Here is a 21,006-nt window from a genome sequence, read left to right as displayed (position 1 = left end):
ACCATATGGGCAACAACAATTTTCCCACGTTCGAATTCACTTATCTTCGACAGAATGCACTTACAACTATTCTGACCACGACTGACACTTTCAAAATATTGAGCGCACTGCTCAGGTGCCGTACGTGGTCAAATACAAGAGCGCAATCTGCAGACTTGGCCAGAATGTGTATCTATGTTCAAGCATGCATTTTTCGTGGTGTTTCTACATTTCTGCCCAACCACTGTACGTTCAGCTACTGTGGGTTGACACTGGGAAGTGGGAAATTATGATAGTAGCCCTTGAGAGTTTGGAGAAAGGTGCGATGGCATCTCTCTGTGCGAAACTCCTTGCTATTTGCAAGGGTAGTTTCTGAATCTCTCAAGACAATTATGTCGACTATTGTTTCAATTACCACCGAAAAGCGTAGCTAGGATCATAATAATTTGTGGTGGTGATCAAACTTCACCACTTATTCACCAGCCTTCCGCCGTGGCCGAGCGGTTCTAGGCGCTTAGGTCTGGAACCGCGCTGCTGCTACGGTCGGAGGTTCGAACCCTGCCTCGGGCATGGATGTGTGATGTCCTTAGGTTAGTTAGGTTTAAGTAGTTCTAAGTCTAGGGGACTGATGACCTCAGATGTTAAGTCCCATAGTGCTTAGAGCCATTTGAACCATTTGAACCATTTGAACTTATTCACCAATGCGCCAAATTTACCCCAGCAACAGATTTCTTGGCGGAGACTTTGGTTGTGTAAGTCCGCGTATTGGCTGTTCAGAAAACGTTCCACCGCCTCGTCATTCTGGAAATGCCTGTCACGTAACGGTTACTCCAGTCGAAAAAAGAGGTAGACATTAGTGCTGTCATGACGGGAAAGTAAGGTAGTGAGACAAAAAGTGGCATGTCAAAGGAGTGGCATATGAGACTGTGTCCTATGCAGAATGAGTTGCAGTACCTTTTTGTCTTGTCGTCTGCCGTACCTCGTCGGGAAATTTCCATAATATGCTCCTTTGATCATTTGTCCTGCACAAGCATAATCTGTTGCATCATATCATGGCGATACCAAAAACCACTCAGCTCCACCTTGCCCGATAATAACTAGGTCTTCGCGTTTCTCTGTGGTGGTGAGTGCAAAGGCTTCCAATGACTGCTTTGCTCTTCTGTCTCAGGATCGTACTATTACACCCATCTATCATCCATGGTGATCAGACAGTGCAAGAATTCATCTGGATTGGCTGGCTGCTTCGGTTCGGCTTGCTTCTTAAATGGGTGTTAGCAGTCGCGGATCCCAACGATCTTTGTCATACTCAAAATACCGTGCAAGTCGTTGATAACTGATCCATGACAGATTTTGACTTTATCCCACTATCGCCTCGATTGTGAATCTCAGGTCATCGAACACCAGCGCCGCCTCCTCTCTTGAGATTCCCGGCCCTTCACAAGTAAATTGTCTGCTACTTCTTTATTCTTCATTCAGACTTGTCTGACCATATTGGAAGCGTCTGCACCGCCTATCCAATGCAACACACGGTGGTGCACTGTTGCCGTATACATCCACCAACCCTGCATGGACTGCTGCAGCGGCCTTCAAATGCAGAAAACGAATTATCGCACGTTACTCAGATTGACACCGTCGTCGTTTCACTCCTTTACACAGACTCTCTTGTACCAAGAAACGGATGACCTGAAAATCCTGCGTTCTCATCTGAGCGTGAACTTCTATGTACCTTGCGACCCACGTCGATTTATGAGACCCCTTTAGTACGGTACTATGGCGCGGCGATGTCAGTGTTTATCAGGATTGCAGACATGTTCTTGCTAACGAAAAACTGATTACGTAATTTCATTATTTTCTTAGGTGATAATTAAAAATTCAACTACTCTCCGTAGTGACGGTGGAACAGTGTATCCTGCCCATATATGAAGATAATACAGGATGCAAATACCAGCTGAGAAAGCCTGTATAATATGAAGAGAGACGTTAGTTTCAACTTGGCGTATTTACGCCGAGAAAACTTGCCATACCACTTCCTTTGTTTGTTTTGCAGTGAGACGGGAAATGTCCCAGTCGGAGTTGCGCCGCGCCGTGGTAGTTCATATTGGCCCGTAACAGACGGTTGGGACCGGCATGCCGGCGCCCGGAAGGTATGCATCACGCCGCGCAGCAGTGTGAGACCGCCTGCCCCCGCATTAGGTCCTCCCCTCGGCGTATAAATGCATCCTACGTCCCCTTAATGGTTGTTATGGCAGGGGGATTAAACAGCTGCGAGCCTTATCGCACATTTATCACCGGAACAATAACCCACCGTACGTGAATGGAACATTCGTGTCCATAAGAAACGTCTCATGCTGGTCTCATCAATATATTATACGCGGGCGCCCGTAGTTTATCACGAACGTCAGCTCTCTGAAAAGTTTTTGATCCAGTTCAGTATAACTATTGAGCGGCAGCTTATACGACCAACTCCCTTGAGTTTGCTGTTTTCCCTTAGGGAAAGCGATGACGAGCACAAATGGCGGAGACCGTGTGAAATGCAGGGCAACTCAAAATGGATACAGCATTTACTGGCTATAACTACTTACTGCATATCGATATATCGACAAAAATAAAAAAAAATGTAAAAGGATCTTCGAAAATTTTTATACGTATTTCATGAATGTTCTCTATAAATCCTCTTGGTTATATGGGTATTATCTATGTGACTACCGTACGCCATGTCGGCTGCTCAGTGCGTATGCATTCCTGTACATGACATCAGAGGTAAAGTACCTTTCATCTCATCGTAATCAAATACAAGATTTCCCTTATCTAGTATCCTAACTATGCTCATCCATAAGACAAAAACTTCCGCAAACTCCATATCCATTACAGCCGTGCGCTTCTGGCACAAGCTGCCCTGCATTCTGTGTACAATCCAACGTCCTGTTTCCTGTAAGAAGCATTTCCTTCTAATAATGTTTCCCGACAACAAAGTATTTGCTAGTTTAGCACCGTCAAACCGTGAAGAAAATGCTTATATTTTGTCTCGGTTATGCTTCTTTCTCTCTCTCTTCATTTCTCAATCACCTGCGTCACTTTCTTCTCTCCTATCTTCATTAATCGTATTTTATCACGTTTCTCTTTCACCCGTCTCTCATATCTGTTGCTGATAGCTCTCATGATTTAAATCTACCTACTTTTAATTGGTATCTATTGTTGCACGTCTCATGAAAACATCTAAACAGTGTTTGTACTACACTGTAGTAACTACGAAATGTTGTATTCTATATTAGATGTGATGTATAACATGCTTGTTGTAATGTATGTAATGTAAAATATTAAGAATGCCTGGTTAGATGTGAGAGAGGACCTGATGGCTCTAATCTTGCCAGGTTAAATAAATCAGTATAAATTTAAAAAAATTCTAAGTAATAATCCATTTCACGCCATATGTTCTGAAGCATACGTGGAAACACCTACGGATGCGCATTAAAAATGCACAGTTTGCGTTCTGGGGCTGTTTTTAGCAAAGGTGTCACGTATGCAAGGTTCGTCACATAGCCCGAGTCGGCCGGAGTGGCCGAACGGTTCTGGGCGCTTCAGTCCGGAACCGCGCTGCTGCTACGGTCGCAGGTTCGAATCCTGCCTCGGGAATGGTGTGTTAGGTTCAAGGAGTTATAAGTCTAGGGGACTGATGACCTCAGATGTTAAGTCCCATAGTCCTTAAAGCCATTTGAACCTTTTTTTCTGAAATATCGCTTAAATACTTCGTCGAACTTACATTAAAAAGTTTCTGCTATTCATAAACAACTTTCGCATTCACCAATAATAATAGCAAACTCTTGCCTTTCATAGCAACGAAGAAAATATCATCAGTGCCAGTTACTTGTCGGAGGGGGTTGGGGTGGTGGTGGGGATGTGTGGGTGGGGGTGGGGGTGAAAAGAGTCGTCAACTTCCAGTTCGTTTCTTACACTTCCATTTTTCTTTTACTGCCAATACTACCGCTAGTGCCACCATTTACTCACATTTGTTTACTCAACATTTTGGTAGGGTGCAACTCTAGGTATAACCGATCTAGCGCTTTAGGAATCGGTCTACCTTATACCCCAGTGTGTGTGTGTGTGTGTGTTTGTGTGTGTGTGTGTGTGTGTGTGTGTGTGTGTGTGTGTGTGTGTGTGTGTGCCGTATCAAGCTGTGGCATCAGACATTGCCTTAACGCGTCCAAGTAAATGTTTGTTGAAAGACATAGCTTAACGAAGGAAAATGGACTGTTTTTTGAAACTGCCGATGCCATCTGCGAATATTGTTGGCATTTGGAGGTGCTCGATCGTAACGCTAATAGAATATTCTCTGCACTGGGGTGACATAACGCCAATGATTAAATTCTAACACGCAGAATGCCTTCTGTACTGGATCCGCCATTTTCACTTATGACACAAAACTTTCCACTTATGCATCACCACGTATGCGTCGGCTTCCGATTCACTGCGCTTGCACAATGATAGAAGTTTTGAGTTTCCTTTTACATTCACTGTAATTCTTATCTATGTATAGCTTCGTATTAAATCGTTATATTTCCCTGTATATCGTCTTTATTGTAAAATATTATCTGATTTCTTTGTGTGAGTGTTACATTCATTTAGACCACGCTGTAATGTAAATATAAAGATAAACCGAAATATTTTTTATTATAAAATCTTGTAATATGTAGTGGCTGCATGGTCAATACGAACAACTGCGAAAATAAATAAAACAGGAATTGCTAGTGTTGAGTTCAAAAACGTTGTGAATTCCTGAGGGATCAAACTGCTGAGGTCATCGGTCCCTAGACTTACACACTACATCCGGCGAGAGAGGCCGCGCAATCCGTTACATGGCGCCTTAAACCACACGGCCACTCCGCGCGGCGCTAGTGTTGAGTCTCTGCCGTATTATCTTTCGTTCTAAATAAGCCTTTCATCGTCACGCATTCCCAGGAATAGTATACTGTTCGGTGCAGTAATAAAAAAATAATAAACATAGAACCTATACAACAACTTCGCCGTTGCCCGAAACGATTCCGTTTTCAGAAATATTGTACAGCGAATATTATTATCTGGATTTTGTTAAAATTAACCTGTAACTAAAGCAATCGTCAAACAATTATAGGTTGTGGACTCTTTCTTCAGTTATTTACCATTGTCTTTTTTTTAATATGGCATCCCTTCCTCAATAAACTTGTGGAACAAGCACGGTGAATCAGAACAGCCATCTGTCTCCTTTCTTGATTTTAGCTGTTCTTTCAATTCCATTGAAAGTTATTTGTGTACACTGCTTCTTACACAGTTTCCGTATAAAGAGTCTTTACAGTTCCCATTCTGTACTTCGAATGAAGTTCCGGTTTAAAGTGTAACATTTGTAATCTTTTCCAAACAAATTAACTAAAAAAATGTCTTCTGCTGATTTCCAGTGATTTCTTCCGTATCATCTTCAAAGCTAAAATTTCTTCACCAGCTACTTCCCTGGGTCTAAAACAGTGATGATCTTTGTTTATTTGATGGTGTATCATGATTTTAACTCCTTTTTTATTGAATAATGCGTTTGATGTGAAGGACAAGCAATCTCAAATCAGTGTACCATGTAGTAATAATGACGTTCCATCCGTCAAATGGGAACGTTAAAACTGGCGTCCGCTTTGTTACTTCTCGATACGAGTGGACTTAGTCGGCAACTGGCTGCACCTCCTGAGTACTGATAGCTCAGCATTTAGCACCACCTTAGCACAATACTACAATGCCCTGTACTTGTATTCATAACAATAGTGCGTTCTAAATAGTAGCACTTCAGCCTAACATTACTTGTTTATGGTCATGAAAGATGTCAGGTGTCGGCAGGATCAAAACAGCTTCCAGTTCGTCAGCTCACCAATGTTACACGTTTAATTTTTGCCTCAAGACCCACAGTTAGATATATGCGCGGGTGAGGACTATCCGCAGTGATCACTACTTTGCGGATCAAAGCTTACGCCGATGCTGATAGCTGTTGATAAATGTCTGCGGATATCCGCAGTAATAATTACTTGGTGATGAAAAAAAAAAAAAAAAAAAAAACATCGGCAAACGAAACCTTGGGCCAGGAGCAATCACACCGTCACCACTCCGGCTACAAGACAATGTTTTGAAAGATATTAATGTCCGTGGATGTGGATGGCGATGCGGATCTCGTTTCTCTTATCCGCGCAGACCTCTGCCTATAGCTGTTATTCGAGTGACATAGAAAGACACTTGAGCGTGTAATAATCTCATTTAAGTATATCAGGGGGCGAAAAAAATGCAGGGTTTATTCAGCGCTCAATGAAAAAGTTTGTCTGGTAGGCTGACATCACAGGACGAATGTTATCAGAGTCGGTGATGGTAAGGTTTTTCCCTCCGGCGCCAAGAAGACTGGGACAGCACAGCTGGCTACCATAAACAGTGCGCGCCCAGCCCATCAAGTGTTTCTTGCAGCGGCTGGGCTTGCGTACACACACACACACACACACACACACACACACACACACACACACACATTCTCTCTCTCTGGGGAGACGAGACGCGGCCCTCTCTGATTTACTGACGGCTATTAATTAGCGCTCTTGACGACGGCCATAAATTGTCTGAGAGACACTCGGTGCCTACTCGCGTGTCGCTGCTTCGGACGACCACAGTCTGGAGACTGCAGCGCTCAGTGACCAGATGGAACCGACGTCTGACTTACAAGAAAGAGTTGCAGATTGTGATTAAAATGATAAAAGACGAAGTTGACAGAGTATTTTGTTAAAATACAATAATACCTCATTCACTTCTAGACTCAACCATTTCCGACTTCGTTACGTCGTCAGAGTGCGCTGATGTAGCCAGTAACATCTGATAAGTGTTCAACCAAGTTGAAACCGGTCCTTCGACAACAACGTGATTTAGAATGTACTGTACTAAAATACTGTTACCATCAGATGTGATGCTGTGTGTACATATTTAGGTATCATTTCTTCATATACAGAAATTTGTTTTGCAAATTCCATTTATCGTGTGAAAAAGCGCGCCACCATTGACGGTTTTGTGTTCGCCCACCAGCGACGTAGACCAAGTTAGTCGCTGTTACAGTTCATGCTAAGACCTGCTACAGTAAAAAACGCAACCTTCCGAAGTCCCCCTGTTCTTCCATGACCCCTGAATAGCATATTACAGTTACATAGCTGGTGATATTGCAGACGTGGTTTGAACAGTTCGAATGCTCCAACAAATATTACACTGGCATCGTGATTTGGATTGTCGTGAAAAGGAAAACACGAATCCCATTCTCTGTTCCATGCTCTCATAAAAAACTGAGGGAAGAACAGTCGATATGATCTGAGTCCTTGTCCATCTCAATCCACGCTCGGTTCTTGTTGTCACCTTACAAATGTGACGCAGTAGGTAATATTCTTAACACACTTCTGGGAATGTGTACCTTACTGATTTTACCAGTTAGTCGTTTAGTCAACTTCTCTTCGTATCCGATTGTGCTGACCGCCATGATCATCTACGAAAAACATTCTCCTGTGTGGACAAGGACTCATGACTCTTAGCAATGGTATCACGGTAGGTAATTGCGAAAGTGTTTCCATTACTTATGAGATGACTGTAAGCTTCCTCTGATGTGACAGCTAATTTTCATTTGCTTCCCGCCAATTATATTTCGTATAGTTTCACTGTATTTAGAAACGACCAAAATGTACCCCTCCAAATGTTGATTTACGCACTTGATCACAGAAGCCGAAACTCCGACACCTTTCGAAACAAAACACTCTAAATGTCTCCCGGTTTGCTGTATCCATTACTGTCAGACAAGTGCCCGAAAGATAAGTCGCATACAGACCAATAATCGTCCCAAAATATACTGCAGGGGACAATGTTTTTATGAGATTGCAGTGGTGACGCACGATTCGTGACGATACTTCATTCTCACAATCAAAATTCGTACTGCACTTGCTGATTATGAAAACTCGACAAACCGTTAACTTCGCCCTTAAATTTCTTCGCAGTTGCAGAGTATATTGCACAACGTGTTACTAAATATCGAGAATTCATCATTCATGGGTGAAACAGAATTTCAATGTTTGGTAGGGAACAATCTGCGGATGCATAGACAGTTGATTGATCTCGTAAACGTCATCAACTTTACCATGTTGGAGGGCTGCTGCTGTTATTTACAATTGACAACTGGTGTCAATCCGGAACCAATAGAACAGCTGTGGCCAGCAGTTAAAGGTTAACAGTCCAAACGATCGCCGCATGTTGCGTTCAAATTCTTATACCTTCAGTCTACATCAGACGCCCACTATTTAAACCACGTCTCGTACTTTTTTCGTCAGCGATGGTGGTTCGCCTGGTACAACAAACATGTTGATTGAATGAGTAACGAATGTGGTGGGGCCTGTTAGTCATATGAGGAGTAATTTTATTCATCCTTGAATCAATTTTACAAAGATACTGGACTGTTCGAGGCACTACAATTTACGAAAAAATTACATTAATCGTATATCCTGTACCAGAATGAAAAATGCTCCTATCACAGCAGAAAAATGTTATGTTAACCGGGGACCTAGAAACGACGGAGAGGCTCCATCCCCGCCGCAGCCGCAGTGGTCCGCAACCGCACGACGACTACCGCAGTCCACTTCACCCCTCCGCCGCCCAACACCGAACCCAGGGTTATTGTGCGGTTCGGCCCCCGGTGGACCCCCCAGGGAACGTCTCACACCAGACGAGTGTAACCCCTATGTTTGCGGGGTAGAGTAATGGTGGTGTACGAGTATGTGGAGAATTTATTTGCGTAGCAATCGCCGACATAGTGTAACTGAGGCGGAGTAAGGGGAACCAACACGCATTCGCCGAGGTAGATGGAAAACCACCTAAAAACCATCCACAAACTGGCCGGCTCACCGGACCTCGACACAAATCCGCCGGGCGGATTCGTGCCGGGGACCGGCGCTCCTTCCCGCCCGGAAATCGAAACTTCATTTAGTTATATACTGTGTCTTTCTTCGAATATTTCCATAGTCAGACACTTGTAAATGTTTCTCACCCATATGAAAATTTTTTATTTTGTCATTTATTGTTGCGTTATTGTTACAACGTTATGGTTACAATCTCATAAAAGTTCGCAGTACGTTTGAAACAGCGCATAATGTGTTCCTCCCCTGCATCCACCTCTGACCTGCAATATTATATCTCTATCCAGCCTCTTAAGCACATCTCTGACGGTGTTATCTGGCTAAATAACGGTTCTATGACGACCCATCTGTCGATTACACAAAGGGTTGTTCAGATGATGCTTCACGTGTAATGTAATGTAGAATGCAAATAAGCTCCATCATGTAGAAAGTACATTTCATTTCGTGTGGCGAACGGTAAACCCCCAAATTCTACCGCCAAATTTTAAAAAAAAGTTACTGTATACTGTAATAAAAACATGGCTCCACTAGAGAAAAACTAATGTGTTTTAAATGTAGTCTGTTCCGGAAATCATTCGGATATATTAATGTATAAACTTTTTAGCTCCAATGATCATACCTCCCACATTACCGACTTTCTCACATGGGGATGTGAAATTCCACGTATAAGCAATTACAGCTTGCAATGAACCTTGCTGGGCTAATTTCCCGCTTCTGCTAAGTTGGTCACATGGCTCATGTTTTCTTTAACTGTTGGGGTACGAAAGTTAGATACCTCGAATGTTCTCACAGCGGAAAGAGATTGACCTATTAGGAAGACGAAACCGTTGGGCCACTATCCAGCGTTCCATGAAGGTTTTCAAGAGTGCACATGCCGGATGTGTGCCATCACACTGCCTTATTAGCACGGAGACTGGCTCTCAAGCTCCAGAAAATTTGTTAGAATTATTCAGATGATCAATGTTGTTACATCCTAACGAAGGTATGAAGTATCTACGGACACAAGTGCATGTTCAAAACGTAACTAACTGTGTCCACAAAAGTCTTAAAACGTTTTAAATAATGAATTAAAATCTTTCAATTTGCTTAGAGGAAAGTAAGACTGTTTCCGGCAACGCAGTGTGCTCGAATACTGTGTGCATCTGTCTATATCTCAATTTTCTCCAGACAGCGATAGCATCTTTCCATACAAACCTCACCTAACAATCATACTTTTCACGTGCACGTCAGTATGTGTTCTCCGCGAGGACGTGTGGTATTTTCTCCGTCAGTAGTATTTCCCGTTGTTTTATAAACACCTTGAGAGTCCAGTGAGAAATTATAAGTTCCTGTATATTCGATGTAGGAAAGGCACGCGGTGACCATATGGGATACATTCCAACCTTCAATATTTATATGGGAGTGGGCGTTGCATCGAGTGGCCGGATGCGTCTTCGTATGGAGCCTTCTGTCAATGAAGGCACATCCGGTGATTCGATAAAACTCACAGTCCATATAAATATTAAATGTTGCGTTGCATACTTTGCTAGGGCTGTACCTCAAAATTATTATAAACATTTCAGTATAAATCTGTAACGGTTAATTCTACGATGGAAAACTCATGTGATACAAGTTCACTGTATTTAGAGCTTTCATAAACAACGGGTGTTTGTTTATTTGGTTGGTCGACGGTGCGAAATGATTGCAGCAGTGCTTCAGAAGCGCCATACCGTTTCAGGTACCCATTGGTTAAGGTGATGGAACTGTATCCCAAACTTATTTGTTTGTGACGTGGCAAACTAACATCTAAAAGTTACAACTTAAAAAATCTGTAAAAAAAAACACACACACACACACACACACACACACAAACACTAAATAATGTATAACACTTCGACGCAGCATACCACTTCCATAGACATAGATCAGTGTTTGATATCTAGTTAACAACTCCAGCTATGGGTTCGAGGACGTCTATTTTTCCAGAGTATTTTTTACTTGCAGCGTTGTTGGATGATGTGGTCTACTGTCCACTACGTTGTTCAGCAGTCACATTCAGTGCTATAGAGTTACAGACGATACCGTATCTGTTTTGGGCAGCCCGACACTAACGTGACAAAAATCATGGGCTAGCAACAAGCACTTAGACAGATGGCAGTAGTATCGCATACACAAGACCAGAAAGGGCAGTACATTGGCTGATGATGTGTCACCCGTACTAAGGTGATTCATGTGAAATGTTTCCGACGTGATTATGACCCCACGACGGCAATTAACAGCTTTGAACACGGAGAGATAGTTGGAGCTAGGCGCATGGGACATTCCATGTCGGAAAACGTTAGGGAATTATACTTTCTGGCATCCACAGTGTAAAGAGTGTGCCGCTAATACCAGTTTTCAGGCATTACATCTCACCACGGACAACGCAGTGGCCAGAGGCCTTCACTTAGAACAGTGACGTTAGCGTAGTGGTGTCAGTGATAAGACAGTAGCTCTGCGCGAAGTAACCGCAGAAATCAGTTTGGGACGTATGAAGAATGAGCCGGCCAGAGTGGCCGAGCGGTTAAAGGCGCTACAGTCTGGAACCGCACGACCGCTACAGTCGCAGGTTCGAATCCTGCCTCGGGCATGGATGTGTGTGATGTCCTTAGGTTAGTTAGGTTTAAGTAGTTCTAAGTTCTAGGGGACTTATGACCACAGCAGTTGAGTCCCATAGTGCTCAGAGCCATTTTCGTATGAAGAATGTACCCGTTACGATAGTGCGGCGGCATTTGGCGTTAATGGGCTGTGGCACCAGATAACAGAGTGCCTTTGCTAACAGCATGACATCACCTGCAGCGCCTCTCCAGGGCTCGTGACCATATCGGTTGGGCTCAAGACTGCTGAAAAACCATGGCCTAGTCAGATGAGTCCAGATTTCGGTTGGTAAGAGATGATGGTAGGGTCAGAGAGTGGCGCAGACTCCACGAACTCGTGGACCCAGATTGTCAAGAAGGCACTGTGCAAGCTTGTGGTGGCGCCCATAATGGTGTGGGCTGTGCTTACATGGAATGGACTGAGTCTTCTGGCCCAACTGAACCGATCATTAGATCATTAACTAGAAATGCTTTTATTCGGCTACTTTAAGACCATTTGCAGCCATTGATGGACTTCATGCTCCCAGACAATGAAGTCATGTCACCAGGCCACAACAGTTCACGCTTGGTTTGAACAACACTCTGAACAATTCGAGCGAATGATTTGGTCACCCAGATCACCCGACATGAATCCCGTCGAACATTTGTGGAACATAAGCGAGAGGTCAGTTCTTGCACAAAATTCTGCCCCGGCAACACTTTCGCAATTATGGACGGCTATAGAGACAGCATGGCTCTAAAGTTCTGCAGGGTACCTCCAACGACTTGTTGAGTTCTTGCCACGTCGAGCTGCTGCACTACCCCGGGCACAATGAGGTTCGACAAGATATTAGGGGGTACTGTCATCTCAATGTATTTCTGGCATGGTCTGCGTGGATTCTGTTTAAACGGCACCAAATATTCTTTGGACCTGGTATAGTGGGTTCTTCGTAGACGTTACGACGGCATCCTTTCTTCAGCTTCCATCTTTCTTTCCGTGCATCCTCCAGGAAGGAGGTTGACACTGAAACAGGATATAGTTTTCCCACACAGTCTATGGCACCATAGGCCGGAGAACGCAAAATTGTCCAGTTGTGCAGTGTTGTATGGATTGGAAGTGTTATTGGGAGTATGGCATGTTGGCGTGTTATCGCATCAATTCTGGCGAAGTGATATCCGCAAGTGGATTGATCCCAATTACCACTATTTAGAGAGAGAGAGAGAGAGAGAGAGAGAGAGAGAGAGAGAGAGAGAGGAAGGAGCTCCTGGACATGAGTTTGGGTTTTTTAACTGCAGCTCATTTTGTTGTTTTTGAACCACTCTAACATTTACCACTACAGAGAGCAAAACGGAGGAGAGAGTGCGAAGTAAAGAAGTTACACCCTAATGGCATATCTTAGCAGCAGATTGTAACAACGTAAACTGTCGTAACTTTCCTGTCGGAAAAGTTGGAGGGAAAGTTCGGAAACGGCCGCCGCCGGAATTGAACTTGACTCACTAGGTAGCGTAGGAAACATCTGCAACAACTCCCAGCCTCTTTTGTCGCTTTTATCGGTTCTTTTCTTATAATGGCTCTCTGTCAAGTTAGTTCGAGCTGCCTTGATATGTCTTTATGCACGCGAATCTGAAAGTTTTTCTTTATTTACACTGACAACAGCTGCCCTTGCCGTGAAGTTAAATTTTGATTTGGGAAAATTTTCTTACTTGAGTATTACTCAATAACAGAACGTCGTCTTTCGTTTTAAAATGAAATTGCTGTCATGGAAACACCATAAGAGGAGGAGTTGTTACTAAGATTTAGTCGAGGCACAAGGGTGCCCGCGCTGAAACCTTGCTGCTAGAATCTGGAAGATGAAAGACCAAGAGCGTTTTCTCCTTATGTGAATTTTCCCTCCTCGGGAAGATCAAACGTATTCCCGAAAAACACCGTGCTAAGGTGGTCTGCCAGCCTCCTACGAAGATTGCAGCAATACTCGGTTGTGTGTGAAGATCCGTAAGACTGGTGTGTGTCAGATTCCTTGCGGAAATTGTGGTAAGTCATGTATAGATCAGACAACATGCACCGTTCATGAGAGGTGCGTGGAAAACAGAAGACATTCCCCACGCTTACTACAGCCAGACAAATGAGCTGCAGCAGAACGTTGTGTAGATATGGGTCATTCGATGACTTACTGTAATGTTAAGATTTTAACATCCATCTCTTTTGGTTCCACCCGTATTTTCAAGCGAGACATAGAAATTAATTTAACAGGTAACTTAATAAGCAGAGATAATGGTACTAAGGGAGTACAGGTACTAAGGGAGTCAAGACCGCCGATTCTACCCGCTGGTGCCACAAACCACCACACTCAGCTTTTGTCTACTGTGCCGCTTGACAATGTAGTCTGTCAGATCACGGTCACCATGACACAGTATAACACATGTCAACCACCTGTTACAAGGACCTGTTGAGGTGGGTCCCCTTCAAAAACATTCCATTCAGCTACTTAGAATGTCAGCGATATATTCACGAGTCCGTCACAATCTGAAACGTTTGTGGTTTCTGGAGTGGAAGCCGACGCAGTGGCATGGGAACCAACTGCACCACACACAATATGTCGTCGTACCAACATGAAAAGCAGCCATGCGGACATAGGGACAGTCGTCAAGTGCCGTGATCACCGTGTGTGATCCGAAGCCCCTCCGTAACTGCGTATCACCTTGGCACGCAAAACTGTAGCAACAACATGTCGACAGTGGCAAAATCATTTCACAGAGACCTATCGTTTCACCTTGTTTGCACTAAGTAACTAATACGCATACATTGCACTCTTTAGCGTCGGCGAGGTGTACTGGGACTTTTGTACTCCGTTTGACGGTTCTTCGTTAAAAAGAGTAATGTGACGTTAGTGATTCAAAATCAGTTTGTTCCCTAATCCATCACAGTTGGTTGGAATAAATTAGAAAGATAACATAAAAATGTCGTTATTAAGTAGTTAGCATCTATTATAAGCGGTCTCAGTAAATGGTACAGCAAGTGTCCTCCACATTCTGCCATCATAGGAGAACGCTGCTCCTGCGGCCCTGGCGTTTCTAATAACCATCCACATATCAGTGCTCACAAAAATGGAGCATTCGGTTCACCACCAAGGAATATGTATTCGAATCCGAACACTATGACCATTTTCATGAGCGTTCATGAGATGTACTGAAATACTCTGTTAGGGTCTTATTCTTCCGCGCAAGCAATGATCTTAATAAATTGCTGGTTAGTGCAGCTTTGTTTCTGTGTTAATATATGTCGTAATATAAATGGAAGGAGAGGAGGCAGACGTTGGTGCGAACTAACGTCATTCTTTTGTCGACTGCTACCATGGAACCCAACGGATATATCATAACCAATTGCGTCATTACCTTCCCTCCATGAGGCCTTGTCAAGTGGATTGAAAGTTGCTGAACCGTCCCGTAATAAGAAACTATACGATACCATTGTTGTCACAATACTATTAACAAATATTTTTTATACCGCCGGGATTGGAACTGTTCTCTCCCTGGGTAACAGCCACCAAGCTGGAGTGCACTAAAGACTGGTGGTAAATTGCGTATGTGCAACCAGAATAGCGTCGTCTCATATGTCAGTGAAAAGGTCTGTGTTGCAGCAACTTCAGTCATTAAAGAACCATCAAATAAATTGCGAACGGAAAAGCAAGGGCCAGTAAGTCTCACCGACGTCAAAAGCATGCAATATCAGTATAAGAGTTGTTTTGGTTTGTACCGCAATTGTCCTTGATTCACAATTGTCTGTTGACAATTAATCGTCCATAATGTTGCATATCATAGGTTAGTCCAATGTTTCGTAGACGTCGAGGTCATTACAGGTGTGTTTTACAGTTAGCTGTAGTCGTTGTGCACCACGCTATGGTCCACCACGAGCTGTCTGCTGACACAGTTGCGAGGTGCACACTAAGAGGAAAGTAACCCGTGCGTATCCGCTGCTCGAGTGGCAAAACTCAGCTTTCCGGTAGCTACTAGTAGTCGTCTCGTATGATGATGTGGGTGTTGTTTTCAGTCCGAATACTGGTTTGCTGTAGCTCTCATGTGCAAGCGTCTTCATCTTGAATAACTACTGCAGCCCACATCCATTTGAACCACCACCTCATACTCACCTGTTGGTCTCCATTGACAATTTTTATTCTTGCACACTTCCTTCCAATACTAAATTGATGTCTCAGAGTGTGTTCTATCGACTATTCCCTTCCTACAGTCAAGTTACGCCACAATTTTTTCTCTCCAAATCTATTCAGTACGTCTCCGTCAGTTATGTGATACACCCTTCTAATCTTCAGCATTCTTTTGTAGCATCACATTTCGAAAGCTATTACCTTCTTGTCTAAACTGTTTACCGTCCAAGTTTCACTTCCATACATTGCAGCAATCCATATAAATACTTTAGAAAAAGGCTTCGTAACACTTAAATCTATATTGTGTGTTAACAAATTTCACTTTTACAGAAACACTTTTCTTGCCATTGCCAGTTTATATTTTACCCGTAAATCCTCTCTACTTCGGCCGAAATGTTATTTTACTGTCCAAATAGTAAAACTTATGTACTTGTTTCAGTTTCTCATTTCCTAATCTACTTCCTTCGGCATCATCTGATTTAATTCTTCTACATTCCGTTACCTTCGTTTCGCATTTGTTGAAGTTTACTTTATATCCCCCTTTTAGTACTCTGACCATTCCATTCAACTGGTCTTCCAAATTCTTTGTTGCCTCTGACTGAACAACGATGTCATTGGCGAAGCTCGAAGTTTGTGTTTCTGCTTCCTCAACTTTAGTTAGCTCTTCAGCTTTCTCCTTCGTTTACTTCATTGATTGCTCTATGTTCATATTGAATAACGTCGGGGATAGGCTACAACTCTGTCTCATTCCCTTCTCAGTCACTGCCGTCCTGTTTCGTACAAGTTGTAGATAACGTTTCCCTCCCTGTGTTTTACGCCTGCTGCTTTCAGTGGTGTGGCAAGTGGGCAGATATTGTAAGTTCAGGCTGTAGCGTCGGATCCAGCTGACGTGCCTACATGCTGTTGCGACTTGTTCTGGCGCGAGGGTAGCAGAGCCCGCATAACATAACATGACCAGTAGCTGTGCAGACAGCGCGGTAGAGGCTGGGACAACAGTACTGTAGTGAGGTTTCTGTAGCGTTCGGCCGCTGCGCGATAGTGGAGGTGCAGTTCACCAGCTGAAGCCTATCCATAAACATAACTTGTGACCTACAGCTAGCGAATCTGTAAACGACCGTATTTTACAGGTACAGTAATACGCCCAATAATTTAAATCACTAGTCTCTGATTAGAGGGCCAAATAAGAAAATCAACGCATAAACAACTGAGGCGGCCACTTTGGAAGATAGCTCAGCAGCGACAGAAAGGAAAGTGGCAACGCTTTCGGAACAAAGAGATGAACACTTCCAGCGATGGGAACGAGAATGTCTTTCTGCGCAGGTGCCAGTTTCCTTTTTGTGAGCTCTGCTGACTCCTTCACAGCGCTGTCTGGTTGACTTTTCGCGATTGCAGAGCGTGACAGCTTTTGCAGCTATTCGTGTACCGCGTGTCAAGAGCGAGTTGGTCTTGTTGCAGGGGACCACCTGACGGTGTGCCCGCAGGGGCCGACGTGCTGTACGCAGGAGATGGAGACGCGGCTGCAGCAGCAGAGCCTCCGCGAGTTCGACCGCGCCGTCAAAGACTCGCTGTCCAAGCTGGCGGGCCTCCTCAGGACGCGCGCCACGCGCTTCGACGGTAAGCTCGTGCACACGCAAGCTGTTTGCTTCTCCTTTTGTACCGGTGCATAAGTACAAACAAGTAAATTATGTGACTAGTAGCAATACAGAGCAAATAATTTATTCGTAACAGTCATTATAGTCACATAGAAAGCTGATGTAAGTTGCAGACATGCAGAAAAGGAAAATTTTGAAAATTTTCGTGCATCCAGATAAGCTGAACAGTTACTACATCATTGGTCTTCGTGTTTGCTAAACTCTGTAGCACTCAAAGGTGCGCACTTTTTCTTCAGTAGTCTGATTCAGTATCCACTATTACAGCGTCACATAGCGCTGTTGATTTATGGACGCGTAACAAACCCACAGAGTTGGTGACTGACTGTCGGAATGTGTCTCTTCCCTTTTTTGTGTCTGTGGAAATGATCAGTCACTGCCAGCAGACGCGTCGTAATTAACAACTTATGAAGCGAACGGTAAGGCGGTGAGGCGCGTAATTACACTTGATCCGGCGGCGAGTATTCGTCGGCTAGCTAGCGGCTGGACCGCCACGTGGTGCCAGGCGCTGCGGCTGATTGATCGAGGAAGGGCCCGGGCCGTGCCTCGCAGCTGACGGCCCCTGATGGAGTGGCTGGCGGCAACCGGAGACACCGCCGCGCCGGACACAACAGCCGCTGTCCCTTTCAGCAGCCTCGCCTCGCCTCGCCTCGCCTCGCCTGTTTGCTCTGCGCCTGGCCGTCGACAACGCTGCGCGGATCCCACGTACGGTGTCTGTACTCAAACAGTTCGGTCACACGGTAGCTGAAGTGCAACCATCTGCACCAGTTGTCGTCAAACCTACATGAAGTTTTCGTGCTGTCCGCGGTTCTCAGTTTTATTTTATAATACGCACCTAACAAGGACAAGTCCCCATCGGCGGGTCAGCTTTTTAAAAGCACCAATACGGTGATGTGAAAGGCTATTTACAATTTGTACAAAAACCAGATGACGGTTATAAGAGTCGAGGGGTATGACAGGGAAGCTGTGGTTGGGAAGGGAGTGAGACAGGGTTGTAGCCTATCCCCGATGTTATTCAATCTGTATATTGAGCAAGCAATAAAGGAAACAAAAGAAAAGTTCGGAGTAGGTATTAAAATCCATGGAGAAGAAATAAAAACTTTCAGGTTCGCCGATGACATTCTAAGGACTTGGAAGAGCAGTTGAACGGAATGGACAGTGTCTTGAAAGGAGGGTACAAGATGAACATCAACAAAAGCAAAACGAGGATAATGGAATGTAGTCGACTTAAGTCGGGTGATGCAGAGGGAATTAGATTAGGAAATGAGACACTTAAAGTAGTAAAGGAGTTTTGCTATTTGGGGAGCAAAATAACTGATGATGGTCGAAGTAGAGAGGATATAAAATGTAGACTGGCAATGGCAAGGAAAGCGTTTCTGAAGAAGAAAAATTTGTTAACATCGAGTATGGATTTAAGTGTCAGGAAGTCGTTTCTGAAAGTATTTGTATGGAGTGTAGCCATGTATGGAAGTGAAACATGGACGATAAATAGTTTAGACAAGAAGAGAATAGAAGCTTTCGAAATGTGGTGCTACAGAAGAATGCTGAAGATTAGATGGGTTGATCACATAACTAATGAGGAGGTATTGAATAGAATTGGGGAGAAGAGGAGCTTCTTGTGGCACAACTTGACTAGAAGAAGGAATCGGTTGGTAGGACATGTTCTGAGACATCGAGGGATCACCAATTTAGAATTGGAGGGCAGCGTGGAGGGTAAAAAACGTAGAGGGAGACCAAGAGATGAATACACTAAGCAGATTCAGAAGGATGTAGGCTGCAGTAAGTACTGGGAGATGAATAAACTTGCACAGGGTAGAGTAGCATGGAGAGCTGCATCAAACCAGTCTCAGGACTGAAGACAACAACAACAACAACAATAATAATTTATGGTCCTAGGTACCACATCCTGCAGCCATTCATCCTGGTTATCCACGTTTGCGAACAATCGACGACAAAAAATGCGGAATTTCGCAGGATACTCCATACTTTTATTAAAGCACTGCATGACAGACTGGTTGCGAAGCGCAATGGTGAAGGTACCGGCGTCATATACAAAAGGTTCCGGTTCAAATCTTCTGGAGGTTCGAAGACTTTTATTTTTAAATCTTTCTCGTCCGTCGCTATTTATATTGAATTAATTGCGTGATATGTAATTTTTTTGTTTCTATTACTGCGTCACATTATTTTAATCACTGTTATTTTTTTCAATTGCTCTCATTTTTCTGCCTCTCATTCTTTTCTACTTGGAATCTTTCAAATGGCTCTAAGCACTATGGGACTTAACATCCGAGGTCATCAGTCCCCTAGACTTAGAACTACTTATACTTAACTAACCTAAGGACACCATACACATCCATGCCCGAGGCAGGATCCTAACCTGCGACCGTAGCAGCAGCGCCGTTCTGGACTGAAGCGCCTAGAACCGCTCGGCCACAGCGGCCGTCGTGGAATCTTTGTGCACGTGAATTCTTTTTACTTATCTGTCATAATACTTAAACATTTGCAACTGCCGATGTATTGGTAGCAAAATAACAGACGAAATAATCTTTTTTTATTGACTGTGTAGTGGTGTAAAAATGCATTTTTCTTTAGGAGATGTACATCGTTTTGAATGGTAATTGTCAGACATAATTTAAAAACACTCATTGTTACTGCAGTGTGGACAAAGTAACGCAGATGAATCTTTGAACGAAAGAAAAATGACGCCGGTACCTTCACCATTGCGCTTCGCAACCAGTCTGTCATGCAGTGCTTTAATAAAAGTATGGAGTATCTTGCGAAATTCCGCATTTTTGTCGTCGATTGTTCGCAAACGTGGATAACCAGGATGAATGGCTGCCATCCTTTATTGTGACGAAAGAATGGATTATAAATGAAATGAAGTTCAAGTCAAACGGAAATAAAGAATATACTAACACGGACAAAAATATAGCATGATGAAACGAAAGCCGGCCGCGGTGGTCGAGCGGTTCTAGGCGCTTCAGTTCGGAACCGCGCGCCTGCTACGGTCGCAGGTTCGAATCCTGCCTCGGGCATATGTGTGTGTGTGTGTGTGTGTGTGTGTGTGTGTGTGTGTGTGTGTGATGTTCTTAGGTTAGTTAAGTATAAGTAGTTCTAAGTCTAGAGGACTGATGACCTCGGATGTTACTAATGACCTCAGAAGTTGAGTCCCATAGTGCTCAGAGCCATTTGAACCAATTTTTTGAAACGGAAGAAACTAAATCGAAGTTAATACATAAAAATGATTAAATTCACATCAACAGTGATTGCAAGTGGGGAAAGTATGATAGGAACAAAAATAATATTTAAACGTTAAAGTTAACACAATGCTTAAAATGATGGGACAAAGCGATAGGAAAAAATATCGAGTCAAAGTAATTAACTGAATAAAAATAACGACCAAAATCATTTCGTGGAAGATTTAAGAATTAAAGTCTTCATTCAAATTTCCTGATGAAATTTGAACGATCAACCTTTTGCATGTGACAGTCCACAACTTCGCCGTTACGCTAGAGAATCAATCTGTTAAACATACCTTTATTCCAGTTGTACAGCATCGCACAAATCTCCGAAATCTTTTTTAGTTGGTTATTCGTAAACGAGGGCGGACCAGGATGAATGGCTGTAGGGTGTGATACCTGGGACCCTAACCTACATCACCATATAGATGATATCAAAAACTCTATCCCAC

General features: G+C 43.6%; 1 protein-coding gene across 1 annotated transcript in view; it reads left to right on the top strand.

The window, feature by feature from the left end:
* LOC126456239 (glypican-6) overlaps positions 1-21,006 on the top strand; it is a 108,432-nt gene that overhangs the window by 19,227 nt on the left and 68,199 nt on the right. Inside the window, exon 3 of the mRNA XM_050091992.1 lies at positions 17,059-17,280. Coding sequence (XP_049947949.1) covers positions 17,059-17,280 — 222 coding nt within the window. The remainder of the gene's footprint in view (positions 1-17,058; positions 17,281-21,006) is intronic.

The sequence above is a fragment of the Schistocerca serialis genome, chromosome 2 (assembly GCF_023864345.2).
Source record: "Schistocerca serialis cubense isolate TAMUIC-IGC-003099 chromosome 2, iqSchSeri2.2, whole genome shotgun sequence".
Taxonomy (NCBI): domain Eukaryota; kingdom Metazoa; phylum Arthropoda; class Insecta; order Orthoptera; family Acrididae; genus Schistocerca; species Schistocerca serialis.
This window is presented reverse-complemented; position numbering and strand designations above follow the sequence as displayed.